Genomic DNA, 24,858 nt, shown 5'->3' on the forward strand with positions numbered 1-24,858 from the left:
TTGCAGATTCCCTTTTCTTAATGAACTATGAACCTTTGACTGCCATCTGTACTAGTTTGACTGTTGTTGGATGCACATAAAAAGTGGTATCAAATGTTATCCTCCTGTAAGCAAACCTCGCTCCAATGGTCAGTCCTAAAATAAGACCTCATGCATAGTTTCTGTAGTGAATTCTTGATCTTTTTAGTCCTTTAAATTGGGCTGTGGAATTTAAGATAAAGCCATTTGGCTTTTGGGGTATATTTCTGTAAGTAAAATTCTTTGAGGTAAGAGAACTTTTATGTATCAGCTTTTTACAGCACTATAGAAAATATTAATTTCTATAACAATACAATCTATTTTAACTAATATCAATTTGGCAAAGTCAGAAGAGGTGCTAGATTCTTAGACAGTATCAGAAAGATGCCTTGAATCTCAGTTAATTTCAAACAGATGTGAAACTCAATATAATAAGTATTTATTAGATATAGTATTTACTGACAGGCTAGGCCTATAGTTATAAATTTACTGTATATACATACACACATATATAACATAATGTGTATAAAATATGTGTTAAATATATAGTGTGTGCATATAGTTCTTATAACCTAGCTGTATCTTCTCTGTCATCTCAAAATTCGTGACAGGGCTTTTGTATGCAGTGAGAGTCATTTCCTTGGTAATAGTAATTGGTTATTTCCTGAGAAGAATAAAATCATACTTACCCGCACACATACTGACAGGTCTTGTTTCTAGATATACAACTAAGGGTTGTATTTTAGGAGTGAATACTTTCTGAGGATTTAACTCTGATGTTCTTTCACTCTGTAACCCACAACTTTCAGACTGGGTGAGAATACTGTGTCTTAGTATTCTTCAGTGATCAAGTTGGAGGTTTTGCCTGCTCCTTGGGGTGCTTATCTTTAATCTCTTGCACTGCAGTCTGTTTCCTGGGCAGCTCACTATCTCTTGTTTGTGGTAAGTCCCCTCTGGCTCAGAAGAACAACAAAGGCAGCATGCACTCTGCTCCAGTGTCTACTCTTTGTAAAGAGGGCTGAGGAACAAGATGTACTTTAAAGAGAAGGGGAAACATTCAAGATACTGCAGACAGGTTCAACTTTCCTTCCTTATCCACAAAAAGGAAAAAGTTGTTCTTGTAGAATTGGAGCATCTTAGTCACCGTTTCTACACTGACTGAGTTCATTGTTCTGAATGGTTTATTAGTTTCAGCAGGCATTGCTGTGTTTGTTTCCAGTTTACTTTTTAGAATTATTTGTGCAACCTAAGACTTGTAGGAAATATTAAAATACACTGGAATATGTAAGAGAATGAACTCTTTTAAAGATTATTGTTATTAAATTTTATGAGACTAAAGTGAAAGAAGCTGAGAAGTCTGGGGATTATCTTTTGAAGAAATAAAATAAAAAGTGTTAGTTTTCATTTTATCTATTTTAAAGAATGTAACTTTAAACCTTAAGTTATGATTTTTTTCATAAAATGTGTCTCTTCTAATGTGATTTTGACATGTGACTAGGTTCTGTCATGGATTCATCCAGAGACTCAAGCTGTTATTATGCGCTGCAGTCAACCCCTTGTTGGAATGAGTGGCAAGCGGAATAAAGATGATGAAAGATATCTTGATATCATCAGGGAGGCTAACGGGCAAATCTCAAAACTGACCATCTATGATGCTAGGCCCAATGTCAATGCAGTCGCAAACAAGGTAAATGGATGCTGAATAGTCTTATTTGTGAAGGGGGGTGGGGAGGAGACTTAATTTGAACTTTTCTGTGAGGAGATTTTTGGGAACCTGTGTTCTTAATGTGGATAAATTTACATAATCAAATATATCTTTACATAATCAAGGCTCAAGAGCTATGAAAGGACACGAGTGCCTGAAGTAGGTTATAAGCAGGGTTTCAGGACCACATGTGGATTTCCAGACATGCTTTACCCTGTCTGCTATCAGTCAAGCACAGGTATTAGCACAGGACTGACAGCAGATATGAGTACACTGCACTGTGAGGTAGATGTAGGCTGAGCTGTAGAGCATGTCCTCTGTTGAAATGACATGCCCCCTCTGTGCAAGCCACAGCTCTGTTTCATATCCTCTGGGAAAATACTGTCCTGGGATGGCTATGGGCATAAAGCCAAGCCCACTGATAGGCATCCTTTGTTTGCTTCTTCCTAACCACTTCAGGCCTATCCAGGCATCCAGCAACTAAAGGGAAAGTGATGAATAAGTTAATTTGGGGGTTTGCACTCTAGGTATCTTGGATACCTAGATACCTATTCTTCTCTAGATGCCTGTAGTTGGTAAGTGCAGTAACAGAAGTAGTTTCCATCTGATACAGTGACGATTCCTTTGCTAATCTGCAATTAAAGCCTAAATAGGATCAGAATCATAGAACAGCCCAGGTTAGAAGGGACCTGGAAAGATCACTTGGTTCAACCTTTCAAGAAGAAAAGGTGTCCATGTGCCTTGATTTCCTATCTGCCCCTCTTAGCTCTGGTGAGGACCAGATTGTTCAGGCATACTCAGAGAATGCTGGTCACGGTGTGTCAGCATTGGATTTGGCAGAGAGCACAGCAGACATGGATGTGCTCCATGTTTGTATGAAAAGCCTAGTTAGGGAGAGGCAAGCTTAATGCTTTCTTCATATGAGAATGTACCAACTTCTTTCTCTCCATGTCTACAATAGTCCCTTACCCACTGAACCTCAAGCACAACTGAAGTGGACACGCTCTTCAGTACTTACTAGTGAAGTTGTGTGTCTGCACAGCAAAGAGCTTGAGAGAGATGAGCTCAAGAGGCTTTGAGAACTTAGTGAAATGATGAGTGTGCTTATCTGGGAGAGAAGGGATTCTAGCTTCTGAAAGGTTTTTTGGCACAAACAGAACACTAATTTAGTGGAATGAGTCCTCTTCAGTGTTTGTGCTGAAAGGAATATGAAATGGTAAAACTTGTTTGCCTCTAGGAGGTTTATATGTAACAAATATTAAGTTGCTTCAGAATTAGAGGGGGACAATTAAGTTAGTGTTTGCTCTCTGCAACTTAAACGCACACATCTGTACCTTTATAGCCCTCTTCTCTATAATACAGAATATAATTTATTAAGCCAGAAATAAGACTTTTTTGTGTATAGCACATGTTCTTTCAGAGACTCTATTCTAGGGCTGTTTAGCTAGGTTTTAATCTGATGGTTTGTATTTTGAGGGTCTACCACAATTGTTTGCATTTTACTCTACAGATTGCATTATTCTCTGCACACTGAATTTTTATGGGTTAAAAAAACATGTAATCCTTCTGTTTGTCTTCTGGGAGGAATGTCAATCTTTATGTTAAGTTAAATTTTCCCTCAGTTCTTGGACAAACTCAAATTTTTGCCCCATTTGTTTCAAAGATGTATTATGGCCAAACTTTGTACATACATACTTACTGAAGTATGAAGCACAGTTTTCAGCTTTTCTAAATGGTCTGTGTATTTCACCCACATGTTTTAATTAACTCCTGATATGTCTAAATATGAAATAGTCATAGCAGTAAAAGCAGTAGGGTGCATTTCTGGGTCTGAGGGACCATGACATAATGAATGCAAGCCAGTGTTGATCAGCACTGAAAAAGGTTTTCTGGAATAGCTGTGAAGATTAGTATAAGCGAAATCCTGGGCTGTGCTACTCATGCATTCCTGTGTTCTTTGTACATAGGTCAAGACCACACAGTCAGTAGGAGTTGCAGCAGCCCTGATGCTAAAATTACAATCATTCCTCACCAGGACTTCATAATACTCAAAGGAAAGAGAAAAAATACGATCATTACTTCTTTTAGCACAGAGCCTGGCAGCTCTGAGAATACCCCCACATCCGAGGAACGAGATAGAGAGTGTAAAGTAGAGATACTGTGCTACTACACAGAAATGTAGGTGCACTAATGGAGAAAGGCTATACCATACTTTAGGTTGTAGTCTGATGTGTAGTTGGTGGCTGCAATGGCTTAGAAAGACAGCATTTATTTATCACAATTCATGGCATGGCATGTTTTTGCTGTCTGCAGGAAATGCTGTGATTTTCCAGCTATCTTTGGAAAACCTCATCAGTGGTACTGTGTCCTAAAATGTGTGGTTTTTCCACTTCCTTTTGTGACCAGGCACATCCTCTGCTGTGGTGGTGATTAAATGTTTTGAGAGAGGAGCAGCAGAATAGACTTTCTACTTACGTGGCTTTTAAATTTCTTAACGATCTAAATACATGTTTAGACTCCAGCCATAAATTTACTGTTAGAAAAGTTACTTTAAACTTTAATCTTATTAGTAATTTACTCCTTAGAGGCAGAATCTAAGATTCTTGAACTTAATTAAGTAAAACATAGCTTATTCTTAACTGAACTCTTAATTTAATTTTACTTGGCCAAACATCTATGTCACTATTTCATCTATTTCACTATCAGCTCAATCTTAGTAGTAAATAACTAGGCAGTTTAAACACAGGAAATATTTTTATTTTTTATTTTCTGGTAGCAAGTTTGCACTGGTAAACCTGAGACTTGCTCTCTTTTGAACTAGTGGTGTAAAGAAACAGACAAATCATTTTGACTGAATTTCTTTCCAATTGGGACAGAAACAAAGAAATGAGCAATTTTGTTCCCTGGAAGCGGTAATCTAGTATGTTATGAGTAACTGCTGTTTTGTGTGATGTACTTTACATTTTAATTTAACCTTAATAATCTGTCTGGGAAGTAAGTTGATTTTTGTATTCAGAATCATGACTTTGTTTAATCCTTGGTGGGAAAAGTGAACCTAATTGAAGAAAAAATACTGACATTGTAATGTCAGTTGGTCAAGGAAAAGCTGTTTCCACCATGAATCTCAAAAGTAGCGAGGAAGGTACAAATGTATTTTTATTCTCAAAGCAGCCCGAGGCCTGACTGATGCAGTGCTGACCCACTGTCCCTTACGTGGCTAGTTCAATCCTATTCGAAGGTCTCCAAGCCCAACAGTACAACTAACATTTCAGTATTACTCCAAAATAATTAATTTTCCCTTTTAGGGTTACTCCCTTGAGGTTTTGAAAGGAACTAGGCTAGCCGGAGCAACTTGAATGTCTTTCTGGCCATGTGCTATACTTAATACGCTTTGTCCTTTTGGACAAAGGAAAGCCCCCGAGTATTCTTCTCCAGCATTTGCCCCTCCAAAGCTTGTATCTGCTTTAAACAAGCAACTGAAATTATATATTGTCCAACTACAAAGTAAAGTATAAATAAAATTCAGTCCCTTCTCATTCTGTTGAAAAGCTATAACAGTGTATATAAGACTAAAGTTAATTTTAGACCTCTTGCTTGTAGGCAACTGGGGGAGGATATGAAAGTGAAGATGCGTATCCCAATGCAGAACTTTTCTTCTTGGACATTCATAATATTCATGTCATGCGGGAATCTTTGAAGAAGTTGAAGGACATTGTTTATCCTAACGTGGAAGAATCACACTGGTTGTCCAGTCTGGAATCAACCCATTGGTTAGAACATATAAAGGTAACTTTTTTGCTGTTTGTTTGGAATAACGTTCATTCAGATCTGTCATATCAGACTTGCTTTCTTTGCTAGACTTTGAGATAGTCCTGATATGGAACACATTGAACTACTTGGAGTAGAAAACCAGCATTGCTGAGTGTTGGCTTTTTGCCAGCTAGTCTTAGCGTGTGTTGTGGGATATCATTACTAAGCAACAGTAGGTGAAATTCAATGTTTATTGTCTGCCTCAAGTCAAATGTCAGTCTTTAATAGAGGGGCATGCTGTTGGTCTGATTGTCTTTACATGTGTGGGAATGATTTATTTTGGTTTCTAGCAATACAGAACTACAGATAACTGTCAGTGTGAAGGATTAGTAATTGCTTTAGTTGTCAGTATGTATGTGGCTTTTTTGTGAATTACAGTTTTGTAAATAAATCTTGTAAAGTTATTTGCGAACTTTAATTTTCATCTTGTAGCACAAATAAAATACCTAAACTGGTAGTTCACCTTTTGCCTGAAGTACAGCTTGCAAAAGTATTTAGAGTACTATGTAATCCTATGTAATAAAATTTTCATTTTAAGTTAATATTTGGAAAATAAGCATATTAGAAGGGTACAAGTTCCTTTTTCCAACAACTGAGATATTTCAGTAATTTAGTTCAAAGAAAGGAGCCAAATGCAATACAGAATTTTTAGAGAGTATATCCTGTGGTAAATCCTTTCTTTAAAAAAGAAGCTTATGTTTTTTGGTTTATCAAGGTTACTGTTTTCTGCCCCATTTTTTAAGAATTTACTCTGAGATGAATTAGATCTTACTAAGGGATTAGGGGAACCAATCTGTTTCTCTATTTTTATACACGAAATTTACTTGATCTCCTCGAAAATTCTTTTCCAGTTAACTACACCATGCTCTTTGGGTCTTTCAATGGAAACGGTATCAATTTAGATACTGTGTAGATACAAAGAAATCAATTTATTTTTGTTAGAATGATAACACTAATCTTGTGTGGTGTTTGGTGTCTGTTCCTCTTTGCTAGCTTGTCTTGACAGGAGCTATTCAAGTGGCGGACAAGGTATCCTCAGGAAGGAGCTCTGTGTTAGTTCACTGCAGTGATGGCTGGGACCGGACAGCACAGCTAACGTCGCTGGCCATGTTGATGCTAGACAGCTACTACAGAACAATTGAAGGCTTTGAAGTTCTGGTGCAAAAAGAATGGATAAGCTTTGGACACAAATTTGCATCGGTAAGAATTAGAAGATAATTGCAAGGACTGTGCAACACTAACTAGCTTCCAGTGTTAAACTACTCACTGTGTCAAGGTTTGGTAATTCTTTTCATTATTTTGGATTTCTGATTTAAAACATTTCCAGGTAAATCTGAGCAGAGCTTTTGGTTTTGGACCTGTTTGGTTAATATTTTTTTTTGCTGTTCTTTCTCTGAGAACTCATTATTTTGTCCTTCACACCCTTTTAAAATCACAGGATTGCTAAGGTTACTGTGGTTGTTGAGCAAAGAAAATGAGAAGGCAGAAAAATGATGTCCTCCCAAACTTTTAAGAAGAAGATCAAATAAGGTTGGGACATGAGGCTTCTCCCCCACCTTCCCTTTGGACTATTTTGAATGTCATGAGAGGCAGATGAATGAGTCTAGACAATGTTTTTTAAGTGACGTTTTGAATACTTCTTCCTAAATGTTCTAAACTTGTCCTAATAGCTCTCCAGAGGCTGTGACAGGTAATGCTGGCTCTAGTTCTGTTCAGTTGTCTTCTGGATGCTTAGAAGGTTAGGTAGAACGTGTCTATAGCAAGTCCTTAATATCCTACCCGTGTATAATGCAAGGTCAAGGGTGTTTGTGTTATGAAACTTTTCAGAGTCTTCGTGGAGCTTCTCTTAAATTTTGGCAGCTAACAATTTAACCAGGAAGTCTATACTAGGAACCTGGAGAAGCAGAATAGGTTGCCAGGGAGAGTATGCTGGGATATGTAAACATGAAACCTAAGTTGGGGGTTTTACGACAGTGTTACTTGTTGATACTGAACCTTGTAATTCACAGTAAGAAGTTTCCACGCCTTCAGTAGAAGTTATTTGCACAGATAATTTGTCCCTAGTGGACTATTGTAAAGATATTACTTAAAATTGCTAAAATTGGGAAAATAGGCAATCTGGAAGAATCAAGAAATGGAAAAATATACCTATGTGCATATTCCATGTCTCTCTTACATCTGCAAGAGTGTCTCAGTCATTTGGAAATTCATGTATAGCTACTCAGCATGAATCACTTCACCATTTAAGTGTGCTTGTAGGCTGCGGCAGTCTTTGGTCTACATACTAAAGGTGCTTTGAGGCTTAGGAGATTTGCATTTTGATTGTTGTGAATATCTGCTGTAGTCCAGTTTTTTGTGTACTTACCTGTAGTCTTCTAGTAGTGATGTGTTATATAAACCTTTGAAGTATTCTGTCTTGGTGCAGGCACAGAAAAACACTGACTTGCCTTTTTATTCTTGTATTTTATTTTGTGTTTTTTAAAACTTAGTCACGATGCAGATAAAATTAGACTGTATTAGTAGGAGACTTGTAGCCTACCTCATGTGTTGATTTAACACAAACCTTAAAGAGAGAGATCTGTGTCCTTCACCATTACAAGTAAATTTGAATAATCTATGATTCTTTTTATTAAAACATTCATTTTAGTTTGAGTAATCAAAAGAGTTTATTCTCTCTCAACAGATAATGTTTTTCTTCTATTAGTGAGGTAGACTTTTACAGCCCTTCCAGATGACCAGCTCAGTCCACTGGTTCATCTCAACGCAGCAGCAATAAGGGTGATTTATATAGCCTGCTTTTACATAAACTATTTTATTTTCCCAACTTTGTCACTCAAATAGTAATCTTTGGATAAAGGAGAGTGGCTTCAACCATTTCCATCTGCTGTTTTCTGAGAGTACCGTAGATTTTGATTTGATGGATTGTTTAGCTTGTAGTGAAGGTAGTTCTTTTCTGGAGCGTTCTGTAGAATAAAAACTGTTAATGCAAGCAGACAAGATTGCTCTGTTTTGGTTTGGTAACTGTTTGGTAGAACTGAGTTTTAATAGTGAGGGCTAGGCACTTCAGTGGAGTTAGCATTTCCTGAACCTCATCTCAAACTCCTGTTGTTATGCCTTCCCTCGAGTGGGGAGTTGGAGGAGAGGAGGGTGTTTCTTATATTGTCTAGGCTAGTGCAAGATTTATGTTTTCATGTTACCAGGGTTGCAATTTGAATGTTTTAATAACAAATAACTAAATAGTAGACTACTTAATAGTTCCTCTTTGTATTTTTATCTAATGAATCATGTAAGTTTCCTTGTTGAAAAGGAATTCCCTACCCAAACTTTTCTGTATATAGTGAACTTAGTGCACTATCCAGATGATGAAACAGCTTGCTATGTGGAATGTCGTTCTAACAATGCATTCTAATATAAGAAATATGAGACACAGATGTAATTGTAGATGGAAGATACTCAGGCATCCTAAAACTGCTAACCGTAGTGAAAGTGGAAGCACTTTCATGTCTTGCTGAACACATGTATGACTCTGTTAACAGATACGACATATTTTAAACCATGAAAACTGGACAGCAAGGAGGCCAGTTTGTTTGTCTTCCCTATAGTGCTTTTCTAGTCATTTGCTACTGTTGACTGAGCTCAGCTACAATCCCTCATCTCCCTCTGTTTCCTGCCACTGAATTCTGTTATTTCAAACTATCTTGCAAATCATTGTTCAGAGTAGTGTACCGGTTTTATCATTTTTCATGTCCTTAAGACATTAATCCTGCTATCTTACAGGCAGATAGACAGCATCTTAGTTCAACATACATGCTCTTCTTCTTGTCTCCTCCAGGCGAGTATATTCAAACAGAATTAGGGAGTTAATAGAATCTCTTTTCCCTGAATCTCTTATCTGTTCTCAGCTATCAAATGTGAAAAGGAAGGAAACAGCTTTTACCAAACCTACTTTTTGTCTGTGCAGAGAATTCCTTTGATTGTTACTTTTAACTCCTCAGAATAAGCAGCTCACCCAAACTTTAAAAATGTGGTTTAATTTTCTGTCAAGAACATCAATGTTTCTTTGACCTCGTGGATGTTCACTGTCTACATCAGGGTGACTCTTTAGGTTCAAGTGGGGAGGGGGAAGAGGAGAATCTGTGTGGATATTTTGATTTAGTTTCTCCAGTGGCTTAAATTACAAAAGACAAAGTCTATAACTTGGTTTTTGACAAACACGTTATGTAAATATAGTTCAAAATATGGCTTGACTATTTGCAAAGTGATAGGCACTTTAACAGTTCTGCTTGTCCAATAACTAACAGGTTTTGGTAACAGATCCAATTAGCACTTTGGAATTTTTCTGAGACATCTTTATAACAACTTTGCAGTGTTTCTTTATATCTGAATCTCTCCTTCTTGGTGCAGTAACTAATTGTGAAATCATAAGAACACGTTGCTTTATTACAGAAGCATTAATATTCTAGTGCAAAATAAGAAACAATGTCTATTGACCATAAAATAGACTGTTTCGGTTAACAGGAGGCTGTATTGCTTCATTTCAGAGAATAGGCCACGGAGATAAAAATCATGCTGATGCAGACAGATCGCCCATCTTTCTCCAGTTTATTGATTGTGTGTGGCAGATGTCTAAACAGGTATGTTATATCATTCTTCAGAAGGTAACATTGTTAAGAGATTACTGAATTAAAACCCTAGATCTTTATTTAAAAAAAAAAGAGAAGTATTTGAAGAGGACAGCATACCCCTCTGCTCTGACACTGTAGTCAAAAAGAGTGTATTTATTTTTAAAGCATACCATCTCTGTACCCTGTTTTCTTAATATGACATTGGCTATGCATGCAAGGCTGATGTCTTGGATATGCGCTTCTCCGAAACATTGAGAGATGTGACCCAGCAGGATGCTTTTACAGGAATTGTATCCATCTATCTTAATAGGGTCTGTTGTTTCATTTTGCCATTTTTGTGAAGCTGTCCCTTGAGCTACAGGCACAAATGTTGTTTTGTCAGAGCTTGAAAAGGAAGCTTGGGAGCTGTTGAATGCTGTGATTTAAATGTTGTATTTTCAATAAGTAATGAAACAAACCAGCAAACTTAGTCCGTGTAGGGCCAAGGACTGGGAGCTAAACCCTTATTTTCCTATATGGTGCCACACTATAAAGAGCGCGCTCTTTATAGTATTTCTCATTCTGTCTTGCTATTACAAATGCAACTGTAGCTATTCTGTATTTTATTCTTCTTTTTAGAAATTAAGGGCAGTTAGAACATTTTGAGAAGAGTTCAGTGACTAATTTGAGAAAGTTGAACACCAAGTCTCTCACTCTGCTATAAAGTACATGAAAGTGTTATCTTAAAAATTATTTGTAGATGTATTCAGGCTTCTAAACACTAGCCTCTTAACCCAGGGCATGTAAAGAATGAATTTGTCTTCTCTGGTTTTAGTTTCCCACAGCCTTTGAATTCAATGAGCAGTTCTTGATTACAATCCTGGATCACTTATACAGCTGCCGGTTTGGTACTTTCTTGTATAACAGTGAGTCTCTTAGAGAAAAAGAGGTTAGTCAAACCACTGATTGTTTACTTGTTTTGCTGTCTTGACTCTGGATGATTACAAAAAGTTTTGGTTGTATTGTATTTGGTTATGTTCCTTGTATGACAGTGGTTTTGAACCAGCTTTATTCTTGTTATAGCATAGTTGCATGGTAAATTCCTTCGTTTTGGTAGCTTAAAGACTATGCAGTCACTGAAGTACTTGTCAAGTACTGGTTTTGGAATATTTCTAATACAGTACCTTATGATGCTTCTACATAAATCAGAAGTGTTTTCATTTTAGAATGTAACTATGGCTTCTATAATAGATTTCCTGATTTTGTGCAAATATTTATTGTTCTTATTTCAATTTTATTTTAGAAAGTGAGTGAGAAAACATTATCATTATGGTCTTTGATAAACAGTGAAAAATCTAAATACACCAATCCTTTTTACACTAAAGAGCTGAATCGAGCACTCTATCCAGTAGCCAGTATGCGTCACTTAGAGCTCTGGGTCAATTACTACATCAGGTGGAACCCAAGAATTCGGCAACAAGTAAGTAAATTCTCTATAATATACAAAATGCTTTTGGACTTTGGAAATATGATTTTGTGTCATAACTGACTTGTAGAATAATACCTGTAATCTGTTCAGGTTTTTAATACTATATTTATAAAGATGGAGGAAAAAAAGGTGGAAATTATTATTCCGTTCTATTTTTTTGACTCAGCTCTACTCAGAACTCTGAGCTTATTTCATTGCTTAGTGTCAAGTCATCCTCAAGCTCTTTCTATCCCCTTTTCTTGGGGACAGAGCTGGGGAAGCATTTTTTTAAAGGCATTTGATGCTACTAAAGGGTGAATGACAACGCTTAGAAATAGTCTTACTGATCCCTGAAGAGTTAGGGCATTAGCATCACAAACACGCTTAGCATTTGCTTAGTCTTTCTCCTTTTTCTGAGAGAGTGTATGAAGTCTTTTACAAATTAAGATGACCCATTTGGTCCTTTCTCTTTCAAAACTGCCATCTGCATTGATGACTTAGAGTAAAATTATTTTTTTCTGTAACTTTGACCCAACATTGTTTACATTGTGTAACTGTTGAATGAAATCTATTATAGAAAATTATACAAGTGGATCAGATTGGAAGCCCAGAAAAGCTTTTATCAAATTACACATAGTTCAGGTCTGTGCTTTTAATGTTTAATATATGGACATTCAATGTTTCTTACAATCTTGCTAGAAATTTCAGCAATGCGGCATGTAAAGGTAGCGTACAGAGGCTGACTTGTCCTTCTTCACAAGTCGAGGAGTTTTGAGTAGGAGAAGATAGAGGAGTAATTTCTTTGACAGAAGCAGTCTTCACAGTCCAGCCCCTGGAATGAATCAGGAGTTTTCAAGCAATGCACTTCCTTTTCCGCAGCTGGTCTCCTGTATTATTTACAACACTTAAGAGGCTGCAAGAAAGCCAGTTTGCTCTATTTTACAAGTATGTTGCCAGTGTTAATTTGAAGTTCTAGTTTTAAAGCTTTTGTTCCATGCTGTGAAAGATGAGAGCATTTTGCAAAAGGTGAAGCCAAAGATTTATTTTAGAAAGTGAAGGATTATAGGGCATGCAAATTAGCTGTAAATCTATTTAAAAATGCACTTTGCCATTATTCAGGAAAGGTTTTTGGCAGTAGTTTCTTATTAGAAATGCAAACCCATGTGATAATCTTCTATGCTGCTACTACTGGTCCCTCATTTTCACCATTTTTGTATGCAGAACGCAACATTTTTTTTTTTTTGCTACACACAAAATTTATGCTTCAGCTTGACTTAAGCAACTGAATAGTGGACATGTGGCCTGAACCAGTTTTTCAATGACCTTTCTTAGTGCCATTACTTAGAAGCATATTCCATATCAGACTTCAGTCTAATGAAGAGTCTGGTCTGTCACTAGCAACATCATTAACCCTACATCTCTAGTCATCTTAGTAACTACATTCAGTCACTGATCCAACTTCCAAAGTTGCTTCAAGGTTCATCGCCGTGCTCATCTGGGGCATGTAGTGAGCGGTGCATGTAAGTGTGCTGGTTCAGCTGGTTTTGAACTGGTGTGGTGTTTACATTTGCTCCTGAAACTGCACTGTTAATAGCGTTTAATTACAGGCAGTTAACTGTGAAACAGCAGCAACTTTGTGACAGGTATATACAGCTGAAGATGACTTTCGGCTCCATATCTGCCTTGGACATTTGTAGTCCTTCTTTTCCATTTGTTTCATTACTCTATCTGAAAAAGGAAGCTAAGTTTAAAATGGAAGTAGTTAAGGTGCTCTTTCTGTGAGTAATCCGAAAGCTAGAGCAGTTGATTTTAAACACATTCAAGTTTACTTACAGAATTCGCTAATAAAGTTTTGCATTTATTTCACTTTTTATTTACACAAAGCTGCAAATTTGCTATTAAAAACTGAAGTAAACTTCATCAGTAAGGGAAGCTGCTTAATCTGAAGACATGGATTTCATCTTAATCTGATCAGTGTAGCTAAAATAGTCAGTCTAGCTAAACACCGTTTTTGGGGAAGATGATGAGACATCTGACCTCTGCAATCTAAAACCTTTTAATCAAGAAGAGAGAAGCTTTGAACAAGATATCCACACCTATCTTCCACACAATTAGATAAGAAAATAAAATCCATATGCTCCAGAAGTGCTGGCTGATTTTGAGGTGGGAACAACTGTTTTGTGTAAAGATTTTCTTTGGATGAGAACAGCTGGAAGGCAGAGGGCTCTAACATTATAGAAATAAATATTTCTGTTTACCTACAACTTGTTGCATGTGTTGGGAACTACAAATACTGAGTAATGCCAGGAAAACACAAATACTACAGCAGCCTAACTGTGTAGAAGTAGTTGGTCTGAAGTGGTAAGACTAATATAGATCTCTTTCTAGCAGCCAAATCCAGTGGAGCAGCGTTACATGGAGCTCCTTGCGTTACGTGATGATTATATAAGGAGACTTGAAGAACTACAGATCACAAATAATTCGAAGATATCCAATTCATCAGCCTCATCGGCATCTCCCTCACAAATGGTGTCCCAAGTACAAACACATTTTTGAAGAAAACGTTGGCTTCATTCTATACTGTAATAGCAAGTGGTGCTTAACATAGATCTATAGCATAAAGAGGAATAATTTAATGCCTTACATTAGACTGTCCCAACACAAATTATTTTAGACTGTCTTCATTTGAGGAGGACCTCAAAACAAAGAAAACCAACTCTTCAATTACGTGCCTTTCAGAACCTGTGGACTGGGAACTTTATTAATCTACTTCTAGTTATGGACGGCTTTAAGAGTTATTTTGAAAAGTCTGGTACAATTGAAATTAAGTTGATTTATTGTTTTTGTAAGAATGCTTTAATTTATTACATTGTAGGTCGTGTTCCTGTAAGGAAATTCATTCTCAGTCTCACATGTCGTCAATAAATACATTAATGGCAATAGGAATATTCACATTATGTAAAATTAGGTATGTGTGTATTCCTGTTAGGAATACGTTTGTGGAGTTCATGAGATAAAAATAAATTCTATTGTAAGATTTCAGAGAGAAGTGTTGAAATTTTCTGGTTACCTGAGAATTCCAAGTTTTCCTTTATCAAAATAAACAAAAATATGGAAGGGATTTCACTGATACGCTTCTAATTAAAAAGTCCAGATAGCTCTGTAGATATCAAAATAAAAGAAAAATCTATTTTTTATTGTAAATTGATTTATTTTTTTAAAAACAAGTGACAATTGTATTGGATTCTGAGAAGTCCTGTTTTGGCTAACTGCTCAGCACTGAAGTATATTACAAATTATCACTGTCGGCAATATTTGTTCTTTGCATTAATACAGAATAAAATGGTTCTAAAGAACGTTTATATAATTAAAACCAGACCCACAGAGACATTACTTAAATATCCAGCAATAGCCATAGTATTAAAGCTTGTGTTTGTCTTGTAAAAGTAAATGTGCCTGTTTAAAGGAGCTTTTATACCAAAGTAGGCAAAAATTTTCAGTTATAAATACTGTTGAAAATGTGTACATTTATAGCTTACTGTTTAACTTTTGTTCAACAAATTTATTCTTAAGTATTTAAGGGACTTCAGGTTACAAGATTTGCATATAGTGTGCACTTATATTGAACCTTCCAGTGAATTCTAGTTTCAAGCCTTCATTTCAGAGGCTTCTTGTAAACCTTTAATTTGTTCCTTTTGTGTATCTTTTAAATAGTTGAAAGCATTTCTTATGACAGCACAAACCTTGCTACTTGATATTTAATTAAAATTTGCATATTCTCGGAAGTTTAATGATAGGCAATCCAGGAAATATTGCAATTCAGAATCTGTAGAGGACTATCTAATATTGTTATTTTAAAGGAGATATTTTGATGCTTTGAGGCTTCTGTCATTGTAAATTATTGTACATGTGGTGAGTTTTGATCTGCAAGATTTAATAGGATTATATATAAATTAAGGTTTTGTGTAAGTATATATAATATAGTTTATTAGAAATTCTGCAAGTTTATAAAGTGTAAATATTTTGCATATGAAAATGAAATTTAAAGCTATAGTTGCATAAAATAAGTCAAAGTTTAGAGGACATCTGAATATTTTTAGAACTGTATTTTTTCAAAGGAATAAAGGTATACCACCTTTTGATTTGATTCAGTATATACACTGAATTGCACTATTTTTTCAGGGAAGCTCGGAGCATACTGCATGTGTGTTCTAAATACACGTTATTTATGTGACTTATTTTTGTCCTCTAAATTTCATTCTTCTGTCAATGTTCTTCAGTATGTTTCCAAAATAACAACATTGTTCCAAAATCTTGACTTGTTAAGGTAAATAAGATGCATCACATCAGATATACGAAGAAGGATACTCAATTGTTCATCATATACTTCACATTTTGAAATCTATGCATACTCTGGTATATTTGCCTTCTACTTGCTTGTGGTTTATAAAAACCCCTGTTTTTATTAAAGTATTTCAAGTTTCTGTATTTTAAGTTGAACACATTGGTGACATCTGAGTACTATGGAGAAGTTCAGAAAATCTAATAGTTTTTTGCTGTGTAAACACTACATGCTAACCTATTGCATTGGGGAAAATGTAACATAACGGAAAGGATATTGTTGCACTTCATAACGTATATGCCATTCTTCATATTACTGGTTCAGTTGCATTTCAGTCTTTGAAGCTTTCTAACATAGCTCTGTGCAGGCTTGGATGTTTTTAGAGTCAACAGATACTTGTTTTGATTTTACTTTTACACACAATATCAGGCAAACATTAGGGATGTTTTTAATCCAATACTTTCTGGAAAATACTACTTTAAAACTTGTGAATGTAGGCATACAAACCTATGGAAAGATAGCAGAAAGCTTTTCTCCTTTCCTATGAACTGCGTGCTCTGGGCTGTCGTTCTGCTGCATGCGCGTACACCCTTATGGTCTGTATGGCACCCCCCGTGCCCCACTGCAGGCGCAGCAGCTGCCCCCTCTGCCCAGCTGCATCCGTGCCCCCTTGTAGCTGTCACAGCAACAGCAAACTGGGGGAAGCTCTTGAGGGGGGTGAAGGAGAGTTCCAGGCCTTGAGTGCATTTTCCAGGGGGGTAAAAAAGCAGGGCCGGGATGGGAACATCAACAGCTTTAAATGCCCAGTGTCCAATATGACATACCCATCTATTTTAGTTTTTTCCTTTCTGTGGACCTAAGAAGATAACCTAGTTTTTGTGCTGGGCTTCAGTTACTTATTTGGAAAGTTTATTTGTTGAATGCCTTCTTTATTTGCTTATGCCTTATCCACCCCAGCATCACTGTTATGGGTATACCCTAGAAATGATTTGCGTACTACCTCCTTTTGACGTATTTCTAAACTCTGCCTTGAGTTCATTTTTTTGTGTTGTGCTTGAGAAAACAGGTTTTTATAACTGACCAGGAATCTCCTCGTGTACCGCAGGACTGCTCTGGGGCTGGGTCTGACTTGTCAAGCGACTGTGGGGCGGTGGGGAGAGCTTAACAGCCGGCTGCCATGTACGTGTGTGAAGGGAAAAACAATAAAGCTGTCAATCTTAAGCCCTTTGCCTCTGACGGACGTTTTTCCGTGACTCCCGGCGCCGCGGGCTGCCCTCAGGCCCTGCCTTCCCCTCAGCCGCCGGGCCGGGCCCGCGGAGGCAGCTGCCAGCCCGTCCCCCGCCGCGCGGGGCCGCTGCAGGCGCTCGCGGTGGCGCGGAGGCCTGTGGGTAAGCCCCGCCGCCAGGTGACAGCTCTCGGCCGCCGCCGGGGCCCGAGCGGGCCGGGCTGAGGCGGCAGGGCCGGGCCGGGCCGGGCCGGGCCTGGGGGGGGGGGGGAGGGGGTCGCCGCGGAGGGGCGGGAGTCCGCTATCCCGGCGGCGCAGCGAGTCCCGCCGGTGGACGGAAACATGGAGCGGGCGGCGGCTGGGCCGGCGGTGGAGGGCGGCGGCGTGAGCCGGAGAACCGTGCGGGCGGGGGGCGCCGCGGCGGCGGGGACAGGGTCGCGGCAGGCCAGCACGGAGACGCTGGACAGGTGAGCGGAGCCGGCGGCGAGGGGCGCGCCCCCGGGGCGGGGGGGGGACGGCGGTGGCGGGAGAGGGGACTCCGCTTCCCGCCCTCGGCAGGGGGTGCCGCGGCCTGACCTCCCCGCGGGGCCGGGCGGTGGGAGGCGGCGGCAGCCCCTCGGCCCGCGTCTCGGCGGAGCGCGGCCCCCCGGCCTTGGGGCGGCCTCCCTGCCGCCGGCCTGCGCCCCGAAACCGGCACAGAGACGGAAGCGGGGCCGCGGCGCGGAGCCCAGCCCGGCCGGTGTAACTTCAGTCCGGGGCTTATTTTTGTGTAACCGCGCAGGCTAACAGCAGATTTTCCTCGGCGAGGGAACTGGCAGTTGTCAAAAGTTTCCTGTTTGCGGTTTCTCTTTTCTTCGTCATGAACGTCGTCGTTTTGGCGAAGGCTGAGGCTGCCTGCAGGATTTTGGCCCGGGGTTTTTTGGGGCAGTGCGTAGCTTCTCATCTTTGCAAACTGTGAGACAAAGTGAGACCGTTCTCGGATTTCGAGCCTTTATTCCCGATTTTTTTTTTCCATGCAAGCGTGTATCTCATCTGCAGAGGTGTAACTGTCCCAAAGCAGTCTTGTGTGTCCCCCGGTGTATCTGTCGGTGTGTGGAGGCTTTGTGTCTCGGTGGCAGATGCTCGCCCGGCTGCAGGTTAGCAGGGTTTTACCGGGGTGGGTACGCAGGAGCTTGATGCCAGGTGTTACCGCATCTCGTGCAGCAGTCGCTGGCAGAGTAATTCCTTCCTTTAGAAGTTTCCAGCTGGAGGCAGACTTTAGAGCTGAATTTAAAAATCCTTAAACAGGAAGTAGAAATTAATGGAAATTTCACCCAGATGAAAAATAGAGAAAAAAAGACTGTATTTAAAAAACAATGCCAGGCTCCAGTCTCCATATTCTTTCTGTTAGGAGAAACTTGGAGTTTTACATCGTTCTGTTGAAGGTGGAAATCAAATGTCCACTTTCTATCACCAAAACTTTTATCTTTGTATTCCTTATTAATGCACTTCAAATGGTTGGATGGGGCTTTCGGCAACCTGATCTAGAGGAGGGTGCCCCTGCCGATGGCGGTGGGTTGGAACTAGATGATCTTTAAGGTCCCTTCCAACCCAAACAATTCTATGATTCTATAATTTTAATCCTTCTTCTACTACCCTGGAAAAGTTATAATGTCATGTCCATTTGTCATATAATTTATTTATTTGCCAGTACGTTTGTACCAGGCTACGCTAATGTGTGTGACCTCAGATGAGACCAAAGGAAAAGATGTGTATTGGTGCGTGTCCCACTTGACAGATGGTGATAAGTGACATTGGTGTGATCAGCATCCTGTGGTACACTGAGACATCCTGAGACACTGATCCTAGGAGATAGACCCGCATTCACATTCCTTTTCCTACTGCTGTTAACTTTGTTGAGGTAGTGATTCCCAGTGAAGATAAGGCATAGAAAAATACATCCTTTTCTTAATTAACAAGTAAATGCTTATTTGGAAACAAACTTAGGCAAACCCTAAAGAGATGCACTAGAAATTAAGAGATGTGAGAGAAGGAGTAATAAATAGGATCAGAAAAGGATTACTGTAGGGTTTAGTTCATGCAGTCTTTTGCAAAACTTAAGTGAAAAGTTTCTCCAAGTGAATCTGGACTCGAGTTCAGCACTAACCTGAGAGTTATCTTCGTTGTTCAAACAGGCATATCATAGGCATGTTTTAGTTGCAAAACAAAGTTTTGTGATCTAGTACTGTGTAGAATTTTGCAGGTGGGCAGAAAGCTACTAAAACATACCAGAAAAGTTCTGAAAGAGCTTTCATTTCAGGTATGAAGTTGTTGCATGCATCTTCACCTTATGTCTACCTATCCCAGCAGAGTTAATGTAAGAAAAGGCTTCTAGCTAAGTAGTACTTTGTCATCTTAAACCATTATCCCACCCTTTTAACATCCAAGTTGTGGGGCACCTGTTGGATGCTGGATACACCTGTGTAGTTATTTACTTCAAAGTCACGGGATACTCAAAGAATCCAAAGCTAGTTTATGAATGAATTCTAAAAATGAATTAAAATTTTCTTCCTGTAGTTGACTTCAGAATAAGCATTAAATCTGTAGAAGAACCCAACTAAACTGTTTGAAGAAAGAGCAGTTATTGAAGGCATCAGCTGAGGCTGCCGTGGCATTCGGGGAACAGTTCCCTCTGACGTTCCCAGTTTTTCACCAGATTCTGGCATGTTTTGAAGCAGACCTAGCACGCTTCAAAGTGACTGGCAACAAACTATATAATACCTCCTCACTCGCAATGCTACATTATTTGTAAGCAGCACTAGTTCAGGCGACTGTTCTTGAGATGCATCATTTGGGATTTAGTGCAATTCTGCTGTTCGGATGCTTTGTCTTTAATTCCTTGCTGTGACATGGGAAGGCCTGTCCTGAAGGTTATTCAGAGATTATTTTATGAACAGGATGAAAGTATGTCTAACTAGCAGTTACCCTTTAAAAAGCATGTATTTTCTACATTTAGCATTAATATAAATACAACACTAGCATAGTTTAAATTTTTAAATACTAGCACAAAGTAATTTAATTTTGAGGATTTACTGAATAATCAGGAAATAATAATAAAAAGGAAAGTGAAGGAGTTTCCTATTACTTGACCAAATTCATTCCATGGATGGCTTTAAGAAAAAAATGTGTGAATGATGAAAAAAATTACACTGGATAAGGAAACCAGCATTTTTATAAGTTCCTAGGACCCTAATCTCACTTTTAACCTCCTGACAGCTCTACATCTCTGATAAGATCTAGTAAAATTCTTTTCCCTAATTTGATCAGTGAAATAGTTGCATTCTGCCCACAAAGCGAGCTAATTTTTATGATGTTTGTGATCATCTATGGTCTTGTTTTTCTGGATGTGCTCAGCTGCTACGCTGTTCTCGTTACACATTTTGAATTACTGCCAAATAATTTGAAATATTCTGTTTTTATAGCCCGACTGGATCCCATGTGGAATGGTGTAAACAGCTGATAGCTGCAACCATTTCTAGTCAGATTTCAGGGTCTGTCCCATCAGAAAGTGTGTCCAGAGACTACAGGGTAAGTGACTTGAATAATTCATTGATTTGTTTAAGATAAGAGAGTGAATGATGAGGAAAGTCCTTGCTACCTTGATTATCAGGTGGTAAGTACTTAAGTGATCGCTGAATGTTTCAGAACTAGAGACATCTCATTATGCGTAGGAGTCTTTTGAATCTGCTTTGTGTCTTCCTCCATATTTAGAACAGTGGCATTGAAGTCTACAGAATAAAAACTAAGGGAGAGATGAAAGGAAAATTAAAAGTAAATGTTTTGAATAAAATGCCAAAAGTGAGTTGTCTTTTGATTACTACATTAAAAAAAATTGGTAAAGTAGATTAATAGTTACAGGTTGAAATTGTTTCTGGTGTGTGTCATTCAGAGTACAGAATTGAGCTCTTCACAAAAATTAAATGCATATGTCTTTGTGACTATTTTTTTTTCACGGGGTTTCACCAGAGACAGAGAATTTAACATCAGACAGAGAAAAAAATCACCTTTTTCATTCCCTCCCAGCAACATTTTTGTCACTAAGGTAATGATTGCACAGTGTGGTTTACCCGATAGGTTCCATTATGGTTTTTTTACCCCTATTCTTTCATGATCACTTGCTGTCTCCTATACGCAGCCAGCCAACTGAACTATCAAGAGAGGAGCATGTGCGGTTTTCCTTCTCTTACAAATTGACTAAAGTCACCCGTGTTTCAAGTCCCTTTAAGAAACCCAGGCTGCTGCTATCTAGATCCCTTTTTCTTCCTAGATTTGAAACAGTTTCACGGTCTTCATGCAATATGGCCAAATGAAGATTTTATCTTTTTTTGTTTTTAACTAGACTTTAAATTATTTTCTAATATGCTCTGTGATTAAAGAGTTTGTTGTCCAGAAACAGTGTATTTTAGATTCTGTGACAGCAGGCCAGATTCAGCCCAAGCCTGAAGATGAATCCATAAAATGTTTTTGACTGTATTCTACTTAAAAATTCACCTCACAGAGTTTCACACTATTGGCACAGTCAGCAACTTATAAGAAAGCGTAGCTTTTCCATACTATGGCAGCTGAATTGCAAATGCTTACTTCAGGTCAAGGCTAACATCTCTGATAAAACATTGTGGGAAACCTTGCATTACAGCTGTCGATGTTGTATTTGCCCTGTAGATCAAGGACTTCATTTTAGTAAAATCCAAGTGTGTAAGCTTGGTGTTCAGTTTATCTCTGAGTTAGAACTCTGGAATAAAGAGCACTTTTTCATTCTAAGTAACCTCCTTCTCTATACCAAACTTGTCTTGGATATTATTTAACAGGAAGAAGTTTTTTAAGGGCTAATTAAAATTCTGCCTTATTCTCTGTTTCTTGGAAATGAAAGAAAAAAAATTAAGCCTGGTGGCATTCAGAATTTTTTGTGTATAAATTGTATTTGGCATCATTGCTTTGCTGTGATTTGAAATCCCGTATTTGTGAATAACATCATGGAATTTTTTATCCTGGAATATCTTTAGTTATGTTCAGGACCAGTATCTTGTGCAGTGGTGTCTGTGCTTTAGGAGGGCGTTTCCTTTGCCCTTAGCTTCTGCAGAAGTTCACTGGTATGATTAGTTGTTTAGTCAGTACCACTGACAGGCTGGGTTTATTCATTATTACTGTGGAATTCCCATGTAAAAAGATAACGCCCATTTATAACTCAGTTGTCCTTTGAGACATCTTTCCCTTTTGACGCACGCTAATCAATTTTCTGTGTCTTCATTACATTTGGTTCTCTCCAATTGCTGCATTTAGAGACTACCTTACAACATCACAGTAATGTCAGGTAGGGCCAGATGTGTGTGTGTGCTTCTGGAACTGGTCAGGCAGTTCTGGTGCTTTCTGCTGGATTTACCAGGAACTCCCTGCTTTATTCTTCCTTTCATTCTTTTTTTAATGTTTCAATCAATACGTTTGCAAAAACAGATAAACATCGATTCTTGTATCTAATGGTGTTACTCGTTACTCTGTTTAACTTACTTTACCAGAATGTAATTTAGGGGAGGAGGGAATCAAACAGAAGAAAGGGGCTGCAAATGAAATCATCAGAACTGGAGAGCACTGAGCGAGCTCTTGCTTGCTAAACCCTACAGCAACGTGATCTCACTCAGTTTGAACTCTGCTGTGTACGTCTTCTCTGAGATACTCTCTGCCTGCAGAGTGCTCTTGAATGAGGAGTTCATTTATATGAAAATTGCTTATAGTAGCTGAATATAGACACCTTCAGAAATAAGTTAAGAGTTGTCGCTAACCTTGTTTTGCCATTTGAATCTAGAAGATATGGTGGTTATACTTCATGGCTGTTATTGCAGGCTTATTGTCTTCCACCTAGAAGGATTACCAGGCTCTTTCTTCTCTTTCCACAATAGCACATTGTAACTGGATAAAAGGGTGATTAGGAATGAATGTTTCAAAGGAGCATGGCATTTGTTTCATCACCAAAATGAAGTGGCTAGATTGTTTTTAGAGCAAAACAATTCTGCAGATGAGAACTACTAGATCTACATAGTTTTGTTGTTTCAAAATCCATCTATAATTAAAATGTTTGGAAGTAGAGTTCTTCTGAAAATCTGATGAAGTAAGATATGGTATTTTTAACAAATCGAATCTGTGTGTTTTGTTGGATAACATTTTATATTTTAACTAACAGGTGTACAGGAGGCCTGTTATACGGGTAAGATTACCTTTGGCTAGCAGTAAAACGGCCTCCTACCTGTTTGTCTTTTGTGCTGTGTGAGATCTTGGTGTGTCACGCATTCTTTACTTCATTAATGGTTTTTATGAACCAGTCAGACCATTTTGCTATGCAGTGCAACAGCTTCTTTGTCATAGAAATGCTTTATATACATTACAATGTTTTTGTGAGCAATAAAAGTCAGTGTGTAAGAGAGCAATATTTTTAAATTGTTATGAATGTGCAATACTAACTTCAATTTTATTACATTAATTTTGACAAAATGGATGCTTGCAACTGGGGCTTACATGCTTTGGACTACAGAGTGCTGTATTAGCAGCTCTAACGTGTTATATATGCTAAAGAATATTAGTGGTGAAAGTGTTACGTCTTTGTCTATCCTATTTAAATAAGATACCAATTCATGCTTGCCTTTGTACATATTTTGCCTTAATTGTTACCACCCTGTAGTAGGACTGAAAGTGAGGTTTGAAGTTAGACACTAGTGCAATGACCTGCATCTTTTTAATTATAATTTTGAGACTAGGGCTTTCCCATTGTTCGTTGGAGATATAAAAAGGGCATGCCTTATTTTCTTGTCCCTCTTTCTTAGTAACATTTATGGAGTGAGAAATGATCTGGATAGTGTTCTGACATTGTTCATCAAATGTGTCTGACACTTTTACTCAAACAAAGACCTCTTGTTCAGGCTCGAACCAAGAGATGAAGCCTGAATGATTTCTTTTTCTCATCCATTGTTTACATATTTGAAAATTATGTGTTTAGTCCAGTCATACAAATCCACAAGTTGATTTTTTTTTTTTTTAATAGATAGCTCTTGAAATAATTGGTCTGGGTTGAGTAAAAAAAATTGATTGTTTTTGTTCAGTTTTTCATATTTCTTTGTAATGGCTTTGATCTTTGAGTGATCTGTTGTGCTTCTCTCTCTTTCATTTATTTAAAATCTTTTGGTGTATTTGCTGGTTGTCCTAGCTTTCTTCCAGATATCACAATATCTACTTAGCTTTAATTTCAGAAACAACATTTTCATGGTCTGAAATTTAAGTAATTTCTATTTAATAGAATTCCACCGATACATAAATGTTAGGAGTCCTTGATAATTTGAAAGAGTTTTCTAATTAATTATAACTTTTTAAACTCTGGTAGAGTTCAAATTATCTGAAGATATCTGTAGTCCTTCTTCTAAGTTTTTCTTTTTTGAGGGTTCTGTAAACATACCATAAAAAGAAAAATTGACTTTAGCAAACATTTGCCAGTGTAGACTGAGGCTGATTTTTACAGTCTGTCAAGTGAGAAGTTCTTTGCATGTGAACTGGGAATAATAGTCTGCCATCAACACAACTTCTCTCCAGTTAATAAAGAAAGAAGACAGAAGAATAATTTTGGCTGAACATATTAAAACAATTGCTTCACATGACCCTATGACA

At 38.1% G+C, this 24,858-nt stretch overlaps 2 protein-coding genes across 7 annotated transcripts in view; both read left to right on the forward strand.

Annotated features, from left to right (window-relative positions):
- The window catches only part of MTM1 (myotubularin 1), a 46,096-nt gene extending 28,928 nt beyond the window's left edge, over positions 1-17,168 (forward strand). Inside the window, exons 10-16 of one of the 2 annotated variants that reach the window (XM_054839160.1) lie at positions 1,517-1,705; positions 5,324-5,509; positions 6,527-6,733; positions 10,075-10,167; positions 10,973-11,086; positions 11,441-11,617; positions 13,994-17,168. In XM_054839160.1, the coding sequence (XP_054695135.1) occupies positions 1,517-1,705; positions 5,324-5,509; positions 6,527-6,733; positions 10,075-10,167; positions 10,973-11,086; positions 11,441-11,617; positions 13,994-14,161 (1,134 nt within the window). In that variant the 3' untranslated portion in view covers positions 14,162-17,168. The remainder of the gene's footprint in view (positions 1-1,516; positions 1,706-5,323; positions 5,510-6,526; positions 6,734-10,074; positions 10,168-10,972; positions 11,087-11,440; positions 11,618-13,993) is intronic. The other variant, XM_054839161.1, reaches the window with a different exon arrangement.
- Positions 17,169-17,467: 299 nt separating this feature from the next.
- MTMR1 (myotubularin related protein 1) overlaps positions 17,468-24,858 on the forward strand; it is a 41,355-nt gene continuing 33,964 nt past the window's right edge. For 3 of the 5 annotated variants that reach the window (XM_054839317.1, XM_054839320.1, XM_054839322.1), the window contains exons 1-3: positions 17,468-17,639; positions 20,634-20,739; positions 23,387-23,410. In XM_054839317.1, the coding sequence (XP_054695292.1) occupies positions 17,515-17,639; positions 20,634-20,739; positions 23,387-23,410 (255 nt within the window). In that variant the 5' untranslated portion in view covers positions 17,468-17,514. The remainder of the gene's footprint in view (positions 17,640-20,633; positions 20,740-23,386; positions 23,411-24,858) is intronic. The other 2 variants (XM_054839319.1, XM_054839321.1) reach the window with 1 other exon arrangement.

The sequence above is a fragment of the Grus americana genome, chromosome 12 (assembly GCF_028858705.1).
Source record: "Grus americana isolate bGruAme1 chromosome 12, bGruAme1.mat, whole genome shotgun sequence".
Taxonomy (NCBI): Eukaryota; Metazoa; Chordata; class Aves; order Gruiformes; family Gruidae; genus Grus; species Grus americana.